Raw genomic sequence first — 24,088 nt, 5'->3', positions numbered from 1 at the left:
ATGCTAGTAGTCAGTAGTTCTAGGTCTCAAGGGGAAAATACTGGTAAGACAATTACAAATCCCTAAAGAAAGAAGAATAAAAAATTGGAAGAAGACGACTCAGCAGGCGGGATGATCACACTCATCCAAACAACAGCATAGGCCAATCTTCCTCCACCTGCCTGGTGACTGCCTGCCTCCCCAGCATGTGCTCATCAGATGTCATGCTCTTTGACTGTATGCAAGTGTAGCCAAGCAGCATGGTTCTAGTTACTTCCTATATGCATTACAAATAATAATTGTTGTGTCCCCTTGACTAGACACGGCTTGCAGATTCTATGTGAGCGTCATAAGATTCTCAGTGGGCGTCATCTGAACAGAAGTGACCCAGCAAAAAAGGTTTTCACAGGGAATGACTTGAATTCTTTGCTGCAAGAATGGCTCACAAGTGAATGACTATCAAAACTGCCAGAAAACAAGATGTATCCTCCTGATGGACCAGTTGTGTTGGTGTACTGGAATAAGAAGACTGGTACCACATTCCTTCTCATCTCTGCACAACAACCCAAAGAATTTTGTGTCAGAAGATACAAAGCATCTAGCTCCTGAAGCAGTGACATCAACAACACACATTCGGAATAGAAGCATGTATGCTTCTGTGTCTCATTACTCCTGACTTCAGATCTGCTGGTCTCTTAATAATGGCATGCCTCTGTAGGAAGGAGAGCAAAGCTGAGACATTTCTCAGAAGATACCAGAGATGGTTACATGAAACTCTGTCAACAAAGTACATCTGAGTACCTTCAAGTTTGACGTGATTCTGCCTAGAAGGAAAAATCTGCTCAGAACTTGAGGCTATAGTTCCAGCTTAAAGCCAAACCTCACTTCAGCAGTCAGAGGCAAAACCTGAGAGTTCTGTTCCTTATGCATACACACCTGGACATAAACACAGCCACTGCCCGTGGCTTGCACTGTGTAGGTCCCTGTGTCTGCGAGGACAGATGCCTGATGCAGGACCAACTTGTTGTTCCTGTGCACATGGAACTCCAGTGGAGAAGCCCCCGTGCCTTTCACTGCCACCTTGACATCTCTGATCTCCTGAGGAATCAAGGCTGCATACTGAGCGAGGGCCTGCAGGCTGACAACCGTGTCCTGGAGGGAGAGTCAGAGTCACTTTGCTGTGGGAAAAGACCCAGCAACCCAGTTCACGGACTGCAGAGAGAACTACAGTCCTCATGGCCCTGATTCACACTCTGACACAGGCAGGCTCTTTCCCACTAAGTGTAGGTAGGTCTATGCCACAGGCAGCAGGATGATTTCTGTTACCTGGAACAGGCAGCTTGTGAGCTCTGGGCTTAGCAGTGCCAGAGACCCTGAGTAATCCCAATTACACTACACAGGGAAGAGTTTCCCCATGGCACTCCCTTTCCCTGAGCAAACAGGGCTCATACACCTTTGTCTGCAAAGGATGGGTCTAGAGTGAGATACACATGAGAGATGTGCACATCACTCCAGGCACAACACTCTTTCCCTGATGATTTATGTTTTGTTACCTGTGTGGAAGCAAATCCTCCAAAGGCATTTCTCTGTGCACTGAGCCAGCGCACAAGCTTGCTCACTGACGCTTCATTGAGTGACAAGTCTGGCTTGGAGACATGAGCCAGGACGATGTAGGCTACTGTCTCAATCGTGGAAGAAGACTTTTCATCAGCAGATTGTGATGTCAGTAGCTGTGCTGATGGGAGAAGAAATATGTGGAAGAGAAGAACTGTAGATCCCTATATATTCAAAGTTACGTCTCCAAGCTTCAGCAGTTTTGCTGTTTCTGCATTTGCCTAGCTCAGTGTAATGGGACCCCCTGTGCTGAAAAGCTCTCAGACTCATTTCCAGTCACTTGTACCTATTGTACAAGAACTGCTCAGTCTTTGAGGGTGAATTGCTGTCAGGCTGCTGGAGGAGAAAAACTACCCACCTTACTCTGCTGGCATCCTCACAATGCAGTGCATAGTGAAAGGCAATTTAAGCAAGAGTTGGGCTCCCACTGCAGGTCCAAGCTCACCAGCACTGAATACATCTGAGTCCTGCTGAATATTTTGCTGCAGTGGTAGTAGGGGACTACTCAAATTCAGCTAAGAATTTAGCCTAATTGTGCCAGGCTTAATTGTGTACTAATCTTCTGCAATGGTGCAAGTGTGAAAATCTGATATGCTTTTAAGTTCAAAGTCAGTTCTCAAAACAAACCTTCACATTTGAAAGAACTATCGTCAAATCACTTGTTTGCATAATATCAGCCTCAAGATTTCAGAATTTAGCTAAGGTCCTCTACCTTCATTATGTTTATCACAATGGAAGGTATTTTCCTTCTTCCATCTGTGCTATCACCTAGGCAGCTCTGAACAAATACTGCACTGAATGTGTGCAATTCTACTCCTGCCTTTTCCAGCTGGCAGCTGGAGCAGCTATGCAGTGAGCAACACTCAGCACTGGTAGCTGCTTAGGCTGAAAAATCCTCTCTCCCTTTGTTTTTTGGGGTTTTTTTGTGTTACTTTACAGCCCTCAATGTAGTTCACCACACTGCCAGACAAGCAAATGTGGGGAAGAACTTACTTAAAACAACTTAGGTAATATTAACAGCTGTTTAACCACAGGCTTAGGTGCTTTGAACACCCACCCCAGCATCTTCACTCAGGACAGAAGTCTATTTTTCTCCCCAAGCTAATGAGACAAAAGGAAGAACCAAGCTCAGCAGCACAACAGTAAAGCTCCACCTACCCAAGGGCCCTCAGCTGGGTAGAGCAGCAATGGGAAAGCAGTCAAAAGGTTTGAATTTTCCAAGTAAATGTCCTGACCAGCAGCTGAACAGACATGGTGAAACAAGTTTGCTCTGCAAGATCTCTTGTACTATGTATGAATTGCTGAAGAATGGCGGGAGCACCATGACACAAATAAGCATTTTAGCTGCACAAATTAAGCATGGATCACCTCTGCTGCTTTTGATTAGAAATTGTTTCCTTGGTCTGAGAAAACTAGAGATTCTCATAGCTTGAATAAATTATGATTTTCTGACACAAAAGTGTGCTTGTGAATGGCTAAATTTCCCAGAATAATGCAATTAAATGCTACAGATAACAGACCTTGAACACAGTCATGACCTCTAGGATCCCCAAGCAACAACCTACCAGTTTCTTTCTCTACCATATCCAGGAGCTGCTTTCTCATCTCCATGTCCTTACTCAGCGTGAAGACATAAGCCATCAAAGCCTTGACATAAAGGCTTGTCTCATCAAGTGTTACCTTCTTGAGGCAATGCAAGGCATTATCCAACATGGTGTCCTGAAAAAGGAATCCAAACCATGTGAGTTTCCTCTGACCAAACAACATGTTGTTGTGAACATCTAGCCCAGACACATCCTTGATGTATTTTAGTGCTAGCATCTCTCCCAGGACTGTGAAGCATGTAGAGGTAGAGTGCTCAAAGCATCACTGACTGTGGGTTGAAAGCCAAGGTGTGCTGGACTTAACATTGGGGTAGGGGATTGCTAATACACTAGAGAACCCAGCTGTAGGAAGTGTCTGGTGCCATGCTGGCTCAGAATTGTCAGACACACACGCTGTGGGTGTCTGATCCTGAAGGGTAGGATGCTACCCATTAAGCCTGGAGTATCAGTTCCATTTTTCTAGAATGGTCTACACTTGTCTTGAAGATCACTGCTTATATTTGGGGGTAAGGAGGACAGTGCATACCTGAAAAGTCTTTTTTTTCCCCTTTAGCTCAGTTGATCAGTTTAATGAAAACCAATGCCTCTCCCTGCAAACCCTTTGCTATTTTCAGACATAATTGTTTCACTTGAGATGAGCTAGGAAAAGCAAGTGCTCTGCTTTGCTGCAAACCAAGCTATTTTTATTAAGAACTCCTCACCAAATTAAAATTTTCCTGTTCAGCTCATTGTGTAGCAAGGTGGGAATGACAGAACCTTTCACCAGCTCAAGCTGGGTACTCCCTGAAGCCCCCAGCCAGGGGAGGACTGAATGGACACACTCCCAAGCCCTCCTGGAGTTCAGTGTGACTTACATTCCTCTCCAGATGGAGTTCCACCAATGCAGCAGCAATATAGGCTGTTAAAGAGATCGTGTCATCCACACCGCCCTGCAGGCACACAGACAGCCATCAGAAAAGGACAAAACCAACCTCTGCTTGCCTGTCATTGTATGGCCCCAAAATCTGCATCTGAGAGAGTACAGCAATCTGCTTCTAGGCATTCTGGGACAGGAAAGCCCTCCAGGCTCACTTGCTGAATAACCTGAACGTTTGCTGCTGAGGGCAGTCTCAGCCATGTTGTTCACACAGCTTAGACATCCCTTCTCCTGGAAAGGCATGAAGCAAACTAAAGCAATTTATTTTATTAAATATGTTACCACTGTACACTCGAATAAAGTTTTTATGATGCAAGATTTGCATACAAGAAGTTATGCAAGTTTACATATAAGTCATCTGACTTGGAGAAACCATAGGTTAATATGTGTTAAACAGGCTTTCAGGAGCTGCTTTTCATCTCAGAGGACATTCATTCTTGGCAAGGTTCTGCTTACGTCCTCAGATATGAGACAAGGATACATCTAAAATGAGAGGGGGAAATTGGGCTAAGATGCTAAGAAGCATCATTCACACTGACTAGAAGAAATTTTGTGAGGCAGGTGGAGGTGTAAAACTTATTCCAAATACTTCTGTTCTGATAGAAAGCTCAAGGGAGGAAATTAACGACAGTCAGACAAGGATGAACAGTCTACATGTACACTCTGCTTTTATTTTGTACTGCATCCAAATTTTATGAAAAAAATGAGTAATCCTTTGCTTTAATAATGTAGCAGCCTATTTTCTTTCATAAATGTATCGTGTATTTAATGTGGGCAATTTTTCAATCTGACCAGTGTGGATTATTTGTACTTTTCTAAAGGCGATGAACCCAAGTACTGCCATAATGCACATGCACTGTTCAGTACCTAAGCTCTAGGGCATGTTTACCAAGAGTTTGGAGCATTTCCAGCTACACTGCAGAGATCATTTGGGGGATGCCAAGCTCCAGAATTAGTCATATTTTTGGGGCAGTGGAGGGACAACTGTGTCTTCAGACAATCCTGTATGAGAGCACATAGAATACTGTGCACTGTAATGTACGAGAAGAGGCAGAATCCAGCCAGGGTATTCTACACAAGAACTACAATATAAAAATATTTCTTATTTTTCTGTGCCTTTGTAATGCCTTGGCACAATTAGCTGTGTTGTCTTTTGGCTAGAGTGAAAATTAAGAAAGCCTAGCAGAGTCTAAAGCCTCACACAGAGGAAATGACTGCTGGTTTAGGCCATTTTTTTCATCCTGCTCTGGGCAGATGCCTTAGCTGTGCTAGGGTGTGGGGACATTGCTTTGTGCTACTGTTCACAGTGGAAAAGCCTGAGGAAGCAAGCCTGTGCCTCACATGGGGTTCCTCCTGCTCCCACCCCCGTGTCTGGCAGCCATACCTTCAGGTCATTATTGAAGAGCTTCCCCACACTCTGGAAGCAGCCAGTGGGCAGCTGGTGCTTCTGCAGCCAGCGCAGAGCGCTGCGCACGTGATCCTTCTCGATGTAAATGTGAGAGCTGGCCTGGCCGAAGGACCTGGCTACAAAAGCTGTCAGCCTGTGAGCAGAGCACGGGGAGTCCCATGTCACAGCCAGGAGATGAACCAGCAGGGATGATAGGTTCAGGATGACAATAGGAATTCTGGCCACTCACCATGTGTTGCCCTGCTCGTCCCCTTTCCCAAAGGCACTGTAGGAGCCATCATCGTGTTTGTAGAGCAGCTGACGCTGGTAACCTGTGACAGCAGGACATGACTCACTGTGAGCACCTGGAGCACCTCAAGCTGCATCCTTGCTGTGGGAAGATGGCTTCACAGCCAGAGGCTTCACCAGGCCCTACAGTCAGAGCTGCTGAGACAAGCACACCGCGCCCAGTCCCCCCTGCATCCCATGGCATCAGTGTGACACAAGGCAGCTCCACAGCACTGCTGCAGTGGCCATGCAGCTGCTCGGCATTACTGGAGCTGTTGGGAGCAAGAGCTGTGGGCTCCTGCCTTGCTGTTTTGCAGAAGGGTGACATGCTCAGCCACCTCACGGCTCCTCACGTGCCAGGGAGCTGAGAATAAAAAGAGCAGTAGGAGGGAGGAAGAAGGCTTTTCCTAGAGGGGACACAAATGAAATCCTAATTCTTTTCAGCACTTCTCCTAGCCCTGTTGGGACTCAACAAAGCACTTTTTTATGGGATGTACACAAAGCAACAAGGCCATGCCTTTGAGCTCTGAGGGCAGAATGCTGTCTGCATCTATTTGCTCTCCCTCCACTCTCCTCATGGCCTTATTGTTTACCCTTTGTCTTTCCTCTCTGTCACCACCATGCTCTTGGGTAGGCCCCCCTCTCCCAGATACATGTACATGTTCTCAATCATGCTTGCAGTACCAGAGAAAAAGGAGGAAAGAAAAGGACTCAAATCCTATCCAGACAAAGAGACTGGCAGGCTGAAATATGAGGCACTTTACAACATGAAACAGACACTGCCACTATATTAAATTCAGATTATACTGAAGAGAATTGACATGACCCCAAAATATGTTTTCTAAAACATAGAGAAACACTAAGCTACTGAACTTCTATCTATGTGCAAAGGCCATTCTTTATTCCATGTAACAGCAGCCGATGCCCTCTTTTCACAAGGTGCTTCTGTCAGCCTTGGACTGAGAAGAGAACAAACAGGCATCACTTAATGATGGAAATCACTAACCTACACCTTTCTCAAAAAAGCAGACTTAGTATCTCAATTATCAGCAGAGACAGTGCTTTTTTCAGAAACTTTTCTTTCCATGAGATATTTCCCTTTTTTGTGATATGTTCTTTTGTCACAGCTTTGGCAGTGCTCCCACTCCTGCCCTTCAGCTCCCCACCAGACCCATGCCCCACACTCTTTGATTTATTGCAGCTTCATTTTGCAGCAGAAAGGAGGACAATGCTTACCTGTTGTCAGAAACCTCAGTGCTTTATCCTTAATTTCTGGGTTCAGTTGTTTAGTCTTGTTCAGGTACTGGAGTATGAAGATGTTTGGTGCAAACTGGACCATGTTCTGTTCACCACAGCCAAAGGGCATGCTTAGCAGCTGGTCTAAGTTTTGAAGTGCTGGACCCATGATGTCACCTTACATTTGAGAGGAGAGACAGAAAAGAGGAAAAGCAGAGACAGTGAAACAAAAGGACTACTGCCTTCCCTAGAACCAGCTGGGCTCCTAGAAAAGAGCCATAATTGAACAGACATCATTGAGATTACTGGTGACCCCTCCTACATTAGGTCAGCACAGAAAGGGAAAACAGAATGGTTCCGGGAGGAGGAAAGAAAGCTTGAGGGGGTCTGAAGGAAGGTAAAGAGGGCTCTCTTTCCTGAGCGGGTACCAAGGTGGGAAAGGAATTACAGAGACAAAGCTGGTGGAAATACAAATACAATACAAAAACATGGGGATGGTTTGGTTCACTTAGGTGGATGGCAGTGACAGAAGTCAGAGAGGATAATGCTGGTTTGTGCCTTTTCCTCCAGACACTTAGGGATCATCTAGAATCATTCCTTATGAGAGGAATAAATATTGGAGAAGATTACTTCATCCACATTTCTGAAGCCAACATCACACCCCTTACAGATGATCTCATGAGGAGCTGCATCAGTAAGGCCAAAGCTTTGTACAAATTATTTTCACTACAGACCCAAGAGCAGGGAAAGCCTTTCTCACCAATCACAGAGAACGTGACCCGGGCAGATCCCTCCAGCACTTCTGCAGGCACAGTCAGGGAGAACTCTTCAGAGATGGTGTTATCTGAGGAAGGCAGAACCCAGACGTTTATCCCCTGGAGAAGTCATTCATACAAGTGTAACATCCAAGGAGACCCAGGTGAAGCCTAATGTGACATCGAGCCAGAACTTGCAAACAAATGTCTCAATACAGGAAATTTTGCCAGGTAAAAGATTGACATGGACAAACCATAGTGGCTGATCTCCCAGGCAGGATGGTGCCACCAGTGCCTGCTCTCTGATTAATTCCCCCCCGCCTCTGGGTATTTGCAGTAACCCTGTCTCTTCCATCCTGGTCTCATGATCAATGGTAGTCAGGAATTTTTGTCCCCTACCTGCAGGACAGAGAAAGGCATTTTGGGTCTTCTCTTGCAGGACACCTCCTGGCTGCAGATGGAGAAAGAGTAGTTCAGATAGAGAAGACAGGAAAGGAAGTCACCCTGCCTTAGCAAGTTTGTCTGATGTCCAAGCAGGGGCTAAACTTCCTCTTAGCATATTACTGACTGCCTCAGGGGACAAACCCCCAGGAGTTCTCCACTCCGAGATGTGACCAACCTTCACAAGCAGAGATTTTATCACTGTGTCTCTCCCTCCCTGCAAAGGTGTCACAGCAATCCTGTTCCCACACAGACTGTGTGACTCTTCCGCCACGCTGCTCACGGTGACGTTCACTCTGCCTGCAAGGGAGCACAGGGACAGGCTGCTGAGCACTTGCAGCAGACAGCTGTGTGTACAGGCATTAGGTGCAGACACGCAGATGTGGGCAAATCCCACCCTTTCTCCCACCAGCTGCCACACATCCCTCTGCCCAGCCTCACCCAGCCTGGTGGCTGTCACGTTCCACACAAAGGTTTTTGCTTCGTTGGCACAGAGGCAGCTGGTGAACTGGCAGCTTGGGCAGGCATCCACCTTCAGTTCTGGGGTCTCCGTGAGGGTGGTGTGGACCTGAGCATGGTTGGATGTCCAAGCACACATTGGGTTAGTGTTAGCAACAGGCACTGCACCAAACAGCAAATACCCTGAGTCGTAAATTGCAAGGTTGTGCTTTATGGCCCAGATACCAGCATTGAGCTTGCCTTTGGGCTCAAGGTTTTGTTCTGATAGAGGCCATGTAATTGGGGAAACCTGCTTGGGGGAACTCACCTGGATACAGTCCTTGAGGTAGTTGAAGACAGTGGCTTTTAGCTTGAAAGTCTCTCCTTGGATCACAGAGTATGGCAATGAAACATCCACAAAGAAAGGCTGGAAGACCCTGAGGGAGGTCAGAGGTGAGAAACCGAAGCCAGTATCGGCAACACAGAAGGTGTTGGCATTCCATTCTGTGATAGTGTCAGGTACAGAGACTTGGAGAGACGCTTGTCCATCGCCCCTGCAGCAGGAAGCACAAGAGGAGGACTTGCTTAGAAGCAGTCAGAATACTCCAGGAGTGTCCCTGGGAAAGGAAGGCAGAGGCTGTTACCAACCCAACAGAGACCAAATCCCAAATCCAGGTTTCTGGGAAAAGCGTCCGTGGTTTTGGCTTCTCCTTGTCATCAGAGTGAGGTTTAGAATCATCCTGGGGAGCTTGGATATCTGGTAGAAAGCAAGTAATACCTCAGAAAACAGCATATGCAGCTACAGGTGAAACTAGCTCTTCATTCACAGGCAATCTAACACAAACCCCAAATGTTTTGTGACACAGAACAAGAGTGGACAGGGCTGGTGTTTCAATGAGAATCTGACACAGTGTGGGTGTCTTTGGGGAACAGAGCTTTAGGGAGAAAGAGCTGGACAGAGTTTAGCCCAAGGCTCAGTCTGATGGATCCAAATTTTGTCTGGATCTGGGGGAGACAGCATGCTAAAATGGAGTCACACTCCTTTAAATAATCTGTGAAAGTGCTGGCAGAAAGCACACTGCATTTTATATGAGAAACACTGAACACAGGGACACCAAGAAAGCATGGAGATTTGAGCTTCTGACTGTGATTTGTAAATCAGGTCCAGTGAAATGGGCACAAGCTTTGTTGCTCTCATACACAAACAAGAAACACGGCAGGATGGGGGTCAGTTGTCTCAGCTGCATGCTGGCCAGAACTGGGAGAGGAAAGACTCTGCACTCAGGAACTGGACATGTGTGTTCCTTACCAATAAGAGACTCTTTTGTTAGATATATCCTTTTTTCAAAGTCTGGAAGCGCACAGGAAACAGGTTTCTTGGTTCTAGTGTTGGTAAGTATTTTCATGCGCAGTTTCTGGGAAAATAGTACAGACAGTAAATAATTTATAAATAAAAGGGAACAAGGAATGTTGAAACTATCTCGGGTATCAAATGGGAGCTGGTGACCAGTGACAAAACACTTTTAAATGCTGCTTGTTTATAACTATATGCATAACCTTACAGGCTCAGTCTCTGACAGTGCATGAGGAATGGAAACCAGTTTCTGAGGAATACTGGGACCAACTATTACTTCTCACACAAGCAGATTTCAACTAGATGTGTACTTCATATGCCCAATCTGGAAATGACACATAGTTTAAGGGATTAGTATCTAGGAGACAGCACAGTAACATGCCTTTTGAAGGGAATGAGCATCTGTATTTGTATGGTAGAGTTCTGTCAACCTAAGAAACCCATGCAATTCAGACAACATTTTGGGTTGTTTCCAGTGTGTTGTTACCCTCTTCTCCTATTTTGAGGTGCTTCAACTTGCATATATTTTATTAAAGAGCATCCTGCCAGAAGCAGCACTTCTTGCATTTCAGTTAGCAGTCATGTTAACACTTTTCTGGCTATCATGCTTGTTAGCACATTTGTTTGTTTCGTTGTTTGTCTCAACAGTTAGCTATAAAGCCAAACTGTGAAAGACTTCCTTTTATTAAAACTGATTTGAGGATAAGTAAGGAGACACTCAATGAAACACAGAGTGAAGTAGATTATAAATACAATAATAGCCAAGTGGTGATTGGTCAGAATATGGTGAGGTGCTCAGATATTACTGCAGTATTCTTGCCACTCCCCATTCATAGTTACGGGAGCCTGAAGTAAATTTGTTCATTTTTACAGTATCTTTTTCTTATCAGGTGGTTTGTGCTATGCTTATCAGCTTTCCCCATAGACCCCAAATGAGTGTGGCTACACTGAACAACAAGGAACAGATGACTCCTTGTAGGCATTCAGGATGGCATACTGGAACTCAGTAGCTCAGGATGAGTTTAGAGGAGGTGTAGGCGCTCACCTTAAACAGGTTATAGACATCACCCTCGCTTTGGTACCACGGTGCACCCATCCGAGCCTTTTTGTGGGGGCTGGGCTGCTGGGGCAGGCAAGGGTACGCCTCAAAGTCTTCCAAGCGATAGGGCAAGCCTCGACTTCCAACCATGAAGCTGTCCTCAAAGATTTCCTCAGACAGCTGCAGTGGAAAAACACAGGCCTTCAACCAGAGCTGGCCAAGAAGCACATGTATGGGTCAGACTTTGGGGATGTAGCCCTCTATTATGTATTGAAGAGCTTTGCGGTTGAGAAAGTTGGCGCTGACCCAGCTTACACTAAAGGACGTAATATAAAGGACATATATAGGATAATATATACTGAGGGACAGAAATCCTAGCAGTGGGTGTAGACAAGCAGCTTTTAGGCTGCAAGACAGTTCAAGGTTTTCAACACTAGGGTGCAAAATGAGGATAAAAATGCCTCAGTTGAAACACGAGGCATTGGCACATCTGACCGACACATTTAAAGATTGTTACTTTAAATACCTGTTAGTAGATGATGCAAGTGCTCTGCACGAGGACAGTATCCTTATGAAATGGACCACCAGATCACACTGTGGGCCCTGTCAACAGTGTAGCTGTAGTCTACAGCTAGTAGTTTAGTTGTAGTGCATCCCCCTGGATTCAGTGAGGCTTCTTTGCAACACACAGTGCTGCTATAGTTTAACTTACAGCTTTGCATGAGGTATACACCTGTTTTATCTCTGGCACACATAGTGGATTTATGTTAGGATTTTCAATTTTTGCAGTATTTTTGCTCCAAGTTTTAAATCCATTCCTCTGAGACACACAGCTGCTTTAAGGTAGGTGCCTCCAAACCTTCTGATTCTCAGAATCCACCTGGGTTCTGACAAAATACTGACCACTTTTCACCAGCCAGTGTGTGCTCTGGGTGTTCTCATCTAGCTACTGTTTTCTAAAGAACTGCTCCAAGCCACTGATCTGTCACATGGTTATAGCTCAGCAGTGGCTGGGGCAGAGGGACAGGAGAACCCTGCCAGGGCAAAGTTCCATTTTAAAGGCTTGACCTCACTGGTTGCTGGAAGATGGTAGAGCAGAGATGTGGGTGTGAGGGAGGCTGCTAAGCACCCTCCCTCCAAGCGGCAAGCACCAGCATCTCCTTGAAGCAGCTCTCCCTGCAGGGCCATTCCCCCACCCTTCAGGCAGAGGCTGACAGCACAGAGATGAGCATGAGGAGCACAATCACGCCGTAACTGCTCAGAAGAGGCTGAGGAAGGGGAAGGGCAGGGCAGCCACCTAACACTGCACTGTCCTGGGATTTACTGTGGGCTTCCTGCCACCCATGCATGGGGGCAGAAGGCAGGCAGAGGTTAGGGGATTGGACACGGCACTCACACTGTCTGCTGTTAGCGTTTGGTTCTTCTTCAGGAGGACGCTCTTGTCAACAGCTCGCACAGAGCACAAGGACCCTGGAGCAGCCTTGAGGTTCAGCCTGACTTTTGATCCTGGGACCTCCTCCTTGTGTGAGAATTCCAGTGCCACCTGCAAAAGAAGACAAGGTCTGGAGGCTTAGCCTTGGAGAGTGGGACCCTGTGACTCTTCTATGTCTGGGTAGCAGAGTGAAAGCCTTTGAAAGAGGTAGAGAAAGGGGATAAGGTGCTGAATCAGACCATCCTAGAAACCCTTTGGGAAGGTTGAAGATGGTGCAATGCACACAGCCTTAGCCAAAATTCCTCTACCACCACATATCCACAACCCTCAGATCCAGAACTACCACAGGGAGCTGAGCAGACAGGCTTCTCTTCTGCAATAGGGAGCGTATGAGGGACAGTGTGTTCCCAAGTCTGTAAAGGGGAGCAGGAGGAGAAAACAGAGTTCAAGGCAACCTGGTTGACTCCTTGAGCAAAGCTTGCCAGTTAGTGTTGTGGAGAGCAGGACTAGGAATTCAGGGTGAAGGAGGTTACCTGTCTTGTTTCCCAGGCAAAAATACTGGGCATCTTGTTTTGCATATATCCAGCTTACACCGTTCAGATGAGGATAAATCAGGACCAGGACCCACAGCAGACCAGAGCACATCAACGATGCTCTCACACTCCTTGTGTGATTTCTGCTCACCTTATGTCTAAAGCACTTTTCTACTTCAAACTGCTCCACATCAGCCACCACCTCTCCGTCCGAGAAGACCGTGTACACCAGAAGCTTGATGTCAGGCAGGAAGTCATTGCCAACAGGCAGAGTCAATGAGAAGGAGCCCTGGAGATCTGCACAAGACAGCAGCAAGGAAGAGGGGGACAACACAGAAACAAATCAACTCATTTGAGTGGGGGACACATTAAGAATCAAAAGAGGGACCTAATAATTTCTACCTTGCAGATAAGAACATTCCACGGAGGCAATGTCACAAATTAACAATAAACCAGCCATTAACAAGCATACCAGCCATTTCTTTGACTCATGTCTTCTCCAAAGGTACAAAGTCATAAGATTGGATATTAGATCAATTAGACAAGACGAAAGGAGCACAGTGGCCTAGAAAGACACTGAATTGAGAGGAGATTGTGAAGGTCTTAGGAGAAGGATCACCACTAAGAACTCAGTTCAATATCTTCCACCTCTGGATAAGAATAACACCTGCAGACAGAGCCACTGGAGAGTGGTCAATTTTCTGGGGTGTGTTATGAGACACTTAACTTCTCATGTTTTTACTCACTCTCATGCTGGGTAATTGGCACCTTCTTCTCTCTGCTGAAAAGGATCTTGCCTTTTGCTATCACCTGAAGAACAAAGAGAAGTGCCAGTCAAGGGTCTGAGAGCATGAGGAGTGTATGAAAAGAACACAAGAAGAGAGAATGACATCTGACAAATGTTACCCCAGAAGATCCTCTGGCAGGACATGATTTCCAGGGTTCTGCAGCAGAGATGCTGATGGTATAGCTGGGTAGGACTTGAGATGTGTTAGTTAGGCCATGAGAAGGTGGGCTGCTTGCAAAGCCAGAGGTACTTCTGAAGCTATGGGCTGCTGCTCTTAAGATCCAGTGAACTCTGATCTTTGTGTTACTAAGATACAGTACTTTTTGATTGTACGAGTGAGTCCAGTTCAGTAACAAGACAGTCACAATCTCTGGGCTAGGCTTTAGTCACATCCTTGCTTTGACTCACTTTCTTAAAAGTAGATTTAATCAAAACACTATTACATACCTCTGGTGTGCATCAAGGCCCTGTGCAAGGGCCTTTCAAGCTTTTCCCTGCAAAGATACAGGCGAGGGAATGTCAGCTGCCCTAGAGATTGCCTCTTAGTTCTCAGAGAGATTGCCCCAGACACAGACAGACATCTGGGGCACACCTTCTGGGCAGAGCTCAGGCTAGCCCTCCACTGCCATCCATGTGGACATAAGAGAAAGTAGGGCAAATGGCAGGCATCTATCACCCAAGCTTAGGTTGAGACATGGATAACAAAGCAACACAGCTGGGGGCTTGGAGCAGGTCCAGGAACTGGAAAGCAGGCTCAGGTTTGGGCAGAACAGAAGTCACAAACTGATTGTCTAGGGGTAGCTTTACCTTCCCTTTGAGTATCTCTGTGCTGTGAGAAAAGGGTAAAATGCCAGTAAGCATAACCTTGCTCTGAGAATCAACTGTCTTCTGCTCACCAAGTAGTAGAAATCAATGTGGTCTTCTTCAGAGCTGAGTTTATTCTGGGAAAGGATATAATCCACCTGCACTTCCTGCTCTTGGTCACAGGCCATCACATCATTCTTAGCCTTGATCTCAAGGAAGCTGTTGCTCTCAGAGTAGAAGGGTTTCAGCCAGTGGAAGCTGTCCTCTTGTTCACTTTCACCAGGAGATGGACTGTCGTCACTTGGAGGTTTGTAGGTTCCCTTCAGAGCACATAAACACAGGGTGGCAATACAATTAATATCAAGTGATGCAAGGGAACTTGTACACCTGCTGAAACTCTGTTATCACCTGGTGGCAGACTGCACATCTGTATGCTTAAAATAATTTGTTGAAATGTCATTTTAAAGTCTCTTACAAGATTTCCTCTTCCAATGTTTTAGCAAAAATCTAAGCCAAGTAGATTTGACCACAATCTCATTTTTCCTCTTTTATCTTTTCATGGGACACACCCCACACCAGACAAAATATTTTCAGTGGCTGATACTCACCCTCAGAGAAACCATCGTGCTGTTCCAGCTGGTGGTATCCAGGGTGAAGTGAGCTTCCCCCTTCTCATCTGTGAGGAGTGGCAGCTGTATCTCCTCATCATTGACATCAACTATTAGATAGACTGTTTCATTTCTGAGGGGAGACTGTACACTGTGGCAGAACATCTGTAGGGAAGGGGAGGAAGTTAATTCCCTGTTATGCCAGACTCTGAGGCACTGCCAGTGCTTATATTAATTGCTTCTATCACTGGATTCCCTCAGCCCTTCTAGCTTTCAGACCAGCTGGAAGGATACAAATAGAAGTCCAATAAATACACAAAACCAACAGTTTGAAGCTGTTCAGGACTGTAACAAAATGGTAATACAGGCAAATGAGGCACCTTTATTGGGGGAAAAGGTGAATTGTTCAGATCCTGAGATGTTTCTTGGACAATGCTGCAGGATCTTTGAGGATCAGAAAGAGATTTGTCCCCAACAACTTAACTTTTGCTGTTCCTTGCCCTCTATGCTGGGGTCAGTACTGGCCCTGGTGAAAGTGTTTCTAGCCCCAAGGACAGCATCACCCAGGGAACCTGAGTCAGAAATGAGTGCCAGTAAACTGATATGCAAGGCTTTAGATATTTCTGCCAAGTTACCATCAGCTTTCGTCCAAAGGGAATGTCATGTGCCTGCTGATGCCACCCCCATCCCATATGCACACATTAGTTTCAGGAGGGGCTCCTGGGGAAGCCTCCAGAAACTGCAGCTGGCCCCAGAAATCCAGTCCAGGAAATATACTATGTTAGGATGGAGAGAAAAAAATTTATTCTACAGGAGGTTTCTCTCTGAGTTTCTGGGTGCCAGCAGAGCAGCATTTACTTTCCTGGAGACTGTTCCTGTCTTCCTACAAAAGGTTATATCTGTGATGCACTCTCAGCAGAGAAGGGATCCATGGATGTTACCTTCCCTGTGTACGGTATGCCACGTTTGTAGAACGGATGGAGGTTGATAAACTCTACAAATTTAATTATCGTTGCAACAGGAATAAAAGCCTCTTCCACAGAATGGGCTCCTGGATGGGGAGATGAAAAATCCATTGAATCTGAAGCAGTGCTCTTAGGGAAGCAGAAGAAAAAATTCACTTCGGTACTACCTACAAAATCTACAAGCTCTAAATTTAGAGAAAATACATTCTTCTAGGATATGATTCTCTCAAGCTTTCTGGCTTTCCTGCTTCATGACATGATGCATCATAGCTGATAAGTATTTATATATGTTTATTTGTTTATGGTTTTTTTGAAGATAAAGGGAAACTAGATGACTGTTTAGTTATAAACAGTCCAGCACTTTGCAGCTGGCTGAGGAACACTTGGTGTCCAGGCAATCACTAAAAAGTTATACACATGCAAAGGGAGGTGAACGGTGGAGAGGATTAGGAAATCTGGTGAAAACAGATGGAAGGGGTACTAGAATAGAGACTATTACCATGACAGAAGATTTGGGAACCTTCAGATTACTGTTTCAAAAGAAATTCCACTGCCACAGAAAGACCAAAAGCAAAAATGTTGCCTGTGAAGAAGAGAATGCTCCATGTGTTATCCAGTACCTGTTCCATTTTCCACAATTTTTCCTTCTGCAATTAAAGCAAAATGGTGGACAGCTTCACTTATTTCCAGAGCTTCTATCTTTATTGTGAAAGTAGCACAGCCATCCTTATTTGTCTGCAGAGAGAGAGGAGAGCAGAAAGAAAGAGCGTGGTATGGAGGAAGACAAACTGTTCCACAGATGCCAGGCAATCCTAAAGAAGTATTTCTAGATATTTTTGGAACAGAGGAAAGCTCCCGAATCCTAAATGCAGAAACCCATGATGGATACTTTAGGCAGAAAAGAAAAGCAATATGCTTGGATTAAACAGTCACCAAAAAAAAAAAAAAAAAAAAAAAAAAAAAAAAAAAAAAAAAAAAAAAAAGTAGGCAAATCACATAATAGTTAATTATGTCACAGAGAAACTCAGAAACTCAGGATACTGGATTCAGCCCAAATTCTGTAGCTGAGAGAGCGTGAACTTCATGAGTTAAAGGTCTCCCTGCAATGCTATGGCCCTGATGAATAAAGCCTGACAGTGTGGCTTTCCAGACATGACCATTCCTGTGACATGGCCATATAAAACACAGGCACCCTGCCAGGTACAGATGGCAAGAGCTTTGCCAATCATTGAGGCACAGCCTGGGTATAGCCAGTGTTTCTAGCCATGCCTGTGAAAGGTTCCTCAGAACCTTTCAGGGTCTCTTACATGCCATGTGGAGCTGGCATTCAGCTGATGTTTTGCACAGCTAAGACTGCACAGCATTCCAGCTGGAGTGCATTTACAAGATGCAGAGATCCAGCTAGATTTTTGTATTCTGGCTCATTGCTGGCTGGTCTGACATTTAGAAATATTTTCCTGTGGCTCTCAGGCCAAAAGAGTTGCATCTGAAACCCGTGGGAAAAAAACAAATGTGAAGCATAACCACAAAAAATAATGGGCACAGATAAGAAGGAAGTGTAACGAGCAGTGGACATAATTTCAGATCAGACACTAGCAAGCTTAAGATGACCCATTGTGCAGGGATAGAGCAAGAAACAGGGAATGGATCCACCATCTATGTGGTGCTCTGATAGCTGCTGATTGGTGGGAGTGGTCCCAGGGCTGAACAGGCTGGTGATCTGAATAGCCCCAACTGATGGGGTGATCTGATTGCACACAATAAGGTACAGACCCTTGGGAAAGGTCTGAGGCACCACTGCTCCCCATAGCTTACATCTTCTCCCGAAGCATGGGTTCAGACATGCACAGCTAGAGCAGTAATTCAAGTAACAGGGTTATGGGAAGAGGAATCAATGGTCTGATCATGTCCAGCAACTGGGAAGACACCACACTGAACAGGCTGGTGCCCATCTGAGGTGCATTGAGGCAGGTTAAGGGGGCAGAAACACATTTCCAGCACGTGATACTTTTTGATCTCCTATTTGTTCACCTACCCAGCTGCTTTGCTTCTGACTCAACAAACTTGTAATATTGTCTTCCATGGCCTGGGAGAATGGCCCAACAGTAATTTCCACTTTCCCTTGAACAGGCTTCCCATAGGTATACCTATGTCAAAAGAGAGAAACATTCACCAAAAGACAGCCTGCTGACTGATACAGGACATCTCCCAGCCTCATCAGGAGAAGTGGAGCCCGGAGAGCTTTGCTTTGTACCTTGTTCGCTCGGGAACTTTTAAATCACTTTGCATCCCTCTCCACCCACTAAACCCAGCATCTTCAGTGGCCTTCAGCTTCACAGTAAGTGACCAGGTGTGAGAAGGAGCCCATTCCAGAGAGTGATCTGTCTCCCCAAGACACAGGGTAATGCAAAAATTTCATACTGACAAGTGGAAGACCACTTCTTTTTTATGAGAAATATGACAGGGGAGCCAAAGGGCAGAGATCACAATGGTAGCATGTACTCACTTGCCACAGACACTCAGCTGAAATTCCTCATCTGCTGTTGTGATATGTGGAGGGTGCTCAATTTTTATCTCAAATTTTTCTAGAACTGTATGGAAGAGAGTAAGATAACGATGGAGGAAAAAAAAACAATGGATGGTATGGATGAGTACACACAGTGACAGAAGCTGTGTTGTAGCTGCAGCCCAGATGAGGGAAAGATGTCCCCAGTGATGTCCCCAGTTCTTCATCACCCTGCTGCAATGGAGGTACTCCCTCCAGCCACACCACCCTGTATTTGCTGCTGCAATTGCACGTGGGACTGCTTTCTATTCCATCTCAGTCAAGCTTAAATGCACTTGCATGGCACAGGGTTTTGTCTTTACCAATGCCAATTAATGGGACCAAGGCATGATTCCACTTCCCATTACAGCAGCTGACTGGAGTGAATGACAAACCTAGCCCAGAAAAGGGTGACAATGAGCAGCAAAACGTGGGCCCAGATGCAGATAGAGTGAGCTGTCAGCCCATGGCCTCTGCTTTGTACCCTATGCAGCTGCAGAACCTCCAGCCCCATGTGGGGTGTGCACACAGACCCATCCATCCTTGTCCCCATTCTGTTGTTCTCCCAAGGCAGAAGGTGGGATGAACACAGTTGTATCACCCTGCTCTCTCCTCCAGCTACCCACACTGCCTTCCCCTCCTCTCAGATGTTGGAGTCTCACCATATTCCTCAACTCTGAAGGTTTTTTGAGCCATATCCTGCTGCACTGAGATGGTATATCCCCCAAGGGATGCTTCAGATGCCAGGGGGAAGGACAGATCCACAATGCCATGATTTGACTTTACATTCAGCCACTCAGCAATACGGTTGTATTCAGGATCCTATTTGGGAAAGGACACGCAGAGCCACCAGTCACATTAGGAGCACATGTACCTGGGAGGCCCAGCCACACTCAGGCACAAGAAGGCACTACAAGGCTTAAACTTCACCCAGTGGGAGGGCTCCAGATCCCAAGGAGAGATACCTTTGCTTCCCTCCAGTATTGTCTTAGTAAACTTTGGAATTACAGAGGCTGCCAAGGGCAGTAAAGCTATTGGGAAGTGGCAACATCATAACACCATGGGAAGGAGAAGCAGCTGTGCTGCATCTTCTGAGCACCTGTCCCTGTGCTCTGTGCAGCCAGGGTGTTGGGCAAAGGTTTGGTACTGCCCTGTCTTTTGCTGAGCTGTGTGCACCACAGAGGTACTGATCTGAGAAGAACCCAGGCTGACCACACAGACAAACCTTCAGCTGAACCTGAACTATAACCATAACTTCTTGAAGTTCCATTTGTGGCACAACTCTGGGAGCGAAAGATCACAGCAGAAGAGAGAGAAATAAATCCTCTGGTCACTTCTTTGCCACTTACCTGCAGCCATATCTGGGAATACTGTAAAAACAAGAGAAACACAATCTGTTTTGTAAAACTGCATCCATGTGAACCAGAATAAAGAACTCTGCCTGACATGGGTCCCTGAGCAGAAATTTCTGCCCCATCCAGACCCCACAGTACATCTCCTCCTCCCACTGTGCCAGCTTACACTGGTCATTCTCCAAGGGACCAGTGCATGAGTGGTTTCCCCCTAAGATAATTCATTCTTATGGTGTAACAGGCATGAAGGGAGATATCTCTTTCATGAGCCTCTCAATGTGCCTCACGCCAAAGCTCCTGCTTCTAGAAAGGCACAAGGTGATACTCACCTCATTATTAATGACCTTAAGGTTCTCATCAAGGTTCACAATTCGAAATTTCACTGTAGATATAAAGATAAACATAGTAAAGCATTCTGGCTGCAACATATCCTTGCACAAACCTGCTTCTCTTTTTCTATGCTCCAGTATTCATGTCTCTCTGTTTACCTCAGAGATACTCAGGTCTTTTCCCAAAGAGCCCTCCCCAGCATCTCCCAGCCCAGAGGGCTTTGTCTGGGAGCCTTATACACAGCTGTGTGCTGCAGAAACCCACTGCCTTTACCTGGAAAGATTACAAAGTTGGGGTAAACAGTGGGTTTGTCTATAGTGGGGTCTGTCTGCAGTCCATTCATATTGTGAAGACTGTGGGGACTCTGTAATTCTACAGTATAGAACTGACACTCTAAGTTTTACTCAAACATGAACAACAGTCTTCAAGACTGTCCAGTGTCTGGAGAGTCCTGTCCTTCCCTTTAGGTCCCACTAGAGATATGACACCAAAACAACACCCAGGAGCAGCAGGCTGGGAATTGGGTGTAGCACACCTAGTCCTGACTCAGACTGTTCCTAGAAACACTGGATAATAGAGATCTACTTCCTTCCATCTCCAACAACCTTATCTTGCTGCACCTGATGAAATCTTCCTTCCCCATTGCCATATGCCACCTTCTTGCCTTACCTGTTTCTCCAGGTTTGTATAAGCCCTTGTCTGTCTGTATCAGAATTATATTCTTCTGGGGCTTGACCAGAATTTTCTTGTGGCCCTCAAGGAGCACATTGTCTCCACTGTGGATCAGGACATGCAGAAAAGCCACCTCCTCTGACTGTCAGGTTAAAAAAAAAATTACTTCAGACTACAAAGAGCTTGAAAGAGAACCAGAGGCACTTGTCCTTCCACAATGTCCAATGTCCCCTTTCTCCTTTTGTCTCCTATGATTTAAGTCTCTCCTTTCCCTAGTCATAGTCTTCTTTTTGTTGTCCAGCTTCTTCATTCTCTTTTCTTTGCCTTTCTGCTTGTCATGTTTGCCTCTTTGCACATTTATTTTTCCTCTTTACTACCTTTCCCACCCTTCATCTCCAACATTAACATGGCTCAGGCACAGGGGAAGCTGAAGCCCTTGAGTTTGTAAGAGGAGAGGCAGAAAAGAGACATATCCTACCTGTGTCTCGGGATCATCTGTTTTCTTGGGAATTAACATGAGGTCTGGCACCTAGGTTGATTGACACAAGGAAAAAAATCATCAGAAACTTTGCATCTTATCACAGATATAAGACATCATCTCACTGTTAAAAACTCCCTGAACCTCAGAGTCCAGATTCTTCTGTATCACTCTGTAACCCACTTGTGATTCTAGGGAGAAGCAGTCACTGCCTTTTTCATGAACTTAATAGTGAACTGACCAACATGTCATTCTCCCACTTCACATAAATGTGAGAGTATTATGGAACTAAGTAAAACCATAGCAAAGTTACAAGGTCAGTGATGGGATGGGATACTGATGAGGCAAACACAGGACATATCAGCATCAGGAAGACCAAGCTCAGCAGGAGAAAGGTTTTTTTGGTTTTTTTGGTTTGGTTTGGTTTTTTGTTGCGTTTTTTTTTGTTGTTTGTTTGTTGTTGGTTTTGTTTGTTTGTTTGTTTTTGGTGGTGGTTTTTATTTCTTGCTAACAGCAGACTTCCTTGGTTTTCCAGAACCAGGACTTGCTCTCTCCTAAGGGCTGGCACCAAACTCCTAGTTAATCATTGTCTTGTTGATGTAAAAACCAAAAGTGACTACAGCCCCTCCTTGAATTCTGCTGAGTCTGCAGGGCAATCACGGCATAGGCACAGTGACTTTGTGCAGTGCTGAGGAAGACGGGGGCAGTTTGTAGACCCTCAGCACCACACACATCTCCATGGCTCTCCAGAAACACAGCTGAAGGTTCTGTAGTCAGTGTGTCCAGATAAGCTAACTACAGCAGTGAGCAATGACAGGAAATTCAAGCCACTCCAGAAATATCCAGATTGCCTTGGTGAAATTCAGTTCATGTGGTGGCTCCAGGGCCACCACAGCTGAATCAAAGCAAGCTCAATGTCTATGCAGGCTGCAGCTACATCTGGCAATGTAGATGCAGCTTTAGAGCAGAATGGTCCTCCTGGAGCTGAAGGGGCAGGCTCCTGAGAGAACAAGGATGAAAAGAATGCATTCCCAATGCATTGACTTTTGCTGTGACATACAAGCAATTTTAGGAATAAAACACTGAGTAAAATGAAAATAAATGTTTAGCACCATGCTTTAAGTAGGTTGAAATATGCTGATATAGAATCAAAAGAGCAGATGTTTTTCTACATGGGAAAGATTCCCTACTATCTTAGACTCCAGAACATTGTTGTATTTTGCCTAGTACTGGTAGGGAAATATACTTAACCTGCTTGGAAGTTATGGCAAAGGACAGTGTACCTCAAGAAGTGCCATGCTCTTGTGTGAACGTGAAAGCACCCACTGTCAAATCAGTAGCCACATGTACACTCACCTGGAAGGTGATGCTCTGAAAAGTGCCTGGCTTCTCCACATCCTGCTCCACCAGGGTGTGATTCTGGGTTTTTGTCTGCAAGGTGACAGCCAGGTGGACAGCCTCAGTTAGGGAGCTGAAGTGAATGTAGAGCTTCTCCTCGTGGGACTGCTGAATGACAGCAGGGAACACCACCATATAGTGACTAGAAGAGAGCAGCACATGTTCAAAAACAAGTCAGAGGCTGGGGTGGACAAGCCAGAATCCATCTCTGCTGCTTTCATGAAGAGGTAGACCAAGGGTGACAAATGTCTGGAGGACTGCATTGAAGGAAGTTTAGCGATTTTAAGCTCCTTTCCAAATGAGAAAGGAGGCATATGCCGAGTACAGAGAAATCCCAGTTTCTCTGTGTCACCACCCTGCCACCAGCCAGGACAAGGCTGCCCAGTCCACGATGCTCCCAGTTGTGAGTATACAGAGCAAGAAAGCCAAAGAAGCCAAACCTCAGTGGCTAAGGCATAAAGCTTGTGTCCTCACACCTGAACTTCACCCCCACCAGCACAGCATGATCAGAGGCAAAACCTCTGTGGCCTCTGCAGCTTTGTGGTGTGTGCAGTGCAGTTCCTGCACAAGCCAGCACCGGGGGCTGCCCTGCAGCACTGCTCGATGCTGGGACTCTGCAGGAGCTGCTTCTGCCAGGCCCCACCTTCCAGTTCTGTGATGCCAAAGAGTGCAGCCCCTCAGCACCACCCTTCAACCACAGGCCCTTCCACCAAGTCCCCCAAAATCAAAAGGAGAGAGTCTCACGGTTCCAGGCTTGCTGCAGCTGCAACTGGGAATAGGGTCAGGGCTACGAGGAGCAGTGGTGCTCCCATTGCTTGGGCTGGGATAGACAGCTGAAAGGATCCACACTGGAGGAGAGAACTGCACGTACTGATGGGTTGGAGCAATCCGAAATACCCCCTCAGATACTCGTAGGTTCAAAGAGTAGGAGAGGTAATATATGGAGATAATATCTTCTCTAGGCTAATGACACTAGCTAATATTTACTTTCTCCCACCAACAGCAGAGTGAAGGTCACACGGCACAGCTCTCCATCCACATTTACATTCAGGTGGTATTCCAGGCTGTGGGTGACAGGGCACTGAGAAAGGATATGTGGAAATACTGACTAGGCTGAAGGGGACTTAGGAGAG

At 45.9% G+C, this 24,088-nt stretch overlaps 1 protein-coding gene across 1 annotated transcript in view; it reads right to left on the bottom strand.

Moving 5' to 3' along the window:
* LOC134549007 (alpha-2-macroglobulin-like protein 1) overlaps positions 1 to 23,767 on the bottom strand; it is a 28,004-nt gene extending 4,237 nt beyond the window's left edge. Inside the window, exons 1-31 of the mRNA XM_063394331.1 lie at positions 23,700 to 23,767; positions 22,914 to 23,097; positions 21,558 to 21,608; positions 21,077 to 21,221; positions 20,407 to 20,459; positions 20,075 to 20,095; positions 19,388 to 19,547; positions 18,687 to 18,771; positions 18,216 to 18,327; positions 16,801 to 16,915; positions 16,157 to 16,266; positions 15,216 to 15,380; positions 14,700 to 14,927; positions 13,763 to 13,826; positions 13,168 to 13,313; positions 12,448 to 12,594; positions 11,058 to 11,231; positions 9,968 to 10,073; positions 9,307 to 9,415; positions 8,987 to 9,212; positions 8,662 to 8,788; positions 8,399 to 8,520; positions 8,179 to 8,230; positions 7,785 to 7,868; positions 7,025 to 7,201; positions 5,751 to 5,832; positions 5,498 to 5,654; positions 4,052 to 4,126; positions 3,159 to 3,312; positions 1,533 to 1,714; positions 916 to 1,131 (exon numbers count right to left, since the gene is read on the bottom strand). Of these exons, the coding sequence (XP_063250401.1) occupies positions 916 to 1,131; positions 1,533 to 1,714; positions 3,159 to 3,312; positions 4,052 to 4,126; positions 5,498 to 5,654; positions 5,751 to 5,832; positions 7,025 to 7,201; positions 7,785 to 7,868; positions 8,179 to 8,230; positions 8,399 to 8,520; positions 8,662 to 8,788; positions 8,987 to 9,212; positions 9,307 to 9,415; positions 9,968 to 10,073; positions 11,058 to 11,231; positions 12,448 to 12,594; positions 13,168 to 13,313; positions 13,763 to 13,826; positions 14,700 to 14,927; positions 15,216 to 15,380; positions 16,157 to 16,266; positions 16,801 to 16,915; positions 18,216 to 18,327; positions 18,687 to 18,771; positions 19,388 to 19,547; positions 20,075 to 20,095; positions 20,407 to 20,459; positions 21,077 to 21,221; positions 21,558 to 21,608; positions 22,914 to 23,097; positions 23,700 to 23,767 (3,897 nt within the window). The remainder of the gene's footprint in view (positions 1 to 915; positions 1,132 to 1,532; positions 1,715 to 3,158; positions 3,313 to 4,051; positions 4,127 to 5,497; positions 5,655 to 5,750; positions 5,833 to 7,024; positions 7,202 to 7,784; positions 7,869 to 8,178; positions 8,231 to 8,398; positions 8,521 to 8,661; positions 8,789 to 8,986; positions 9,213 to 9,306; positions 9,416 to 9,967; positions 10,074 to 11,057; positions 11,232 to 12,447; positions 12,595 to 13,167; positions 13,314 to 13,762; positions 13,827 to 14,699; positions 14,928 to 15,215; positions 15,381 to 16,156; positions 16,267 to 16,800; positions 16,916 to 18,215; positions 18,328 to 18,686; positions 18,772 to 19,387; positions 19,548 to 20,074; positions 20,096 to 20,406; positions 20,460 to 21,076; positions 21,222 to 21,557; positions 21,609 to 22,913; positions 23,098 to 23,699) is intronic.
* Between the last annotated feature and the right edge of the window lie 321 nt (positions 23,768 to 24,088).

Source organism: Prinia subflava, chromosome 3, assembly GCF_021018805.1.
Source record: "Prinia subflava isolate CZ2003 ecotype Zambia chromosome 3, Cam_Psub_1.2, whole genome shotgun sequence".
In the NCBI taxonomy this organism is placed as follows: Eukaryota; Metazoa; Chordata; class Aves; order Passeriformes; family Cisticolidae; genus Prinia; species Prinia subflava.
Note: the sequence above shows the minus strand (reverse complement) of the source record. Positions and strands in the feature narration are given on the sequence as shown.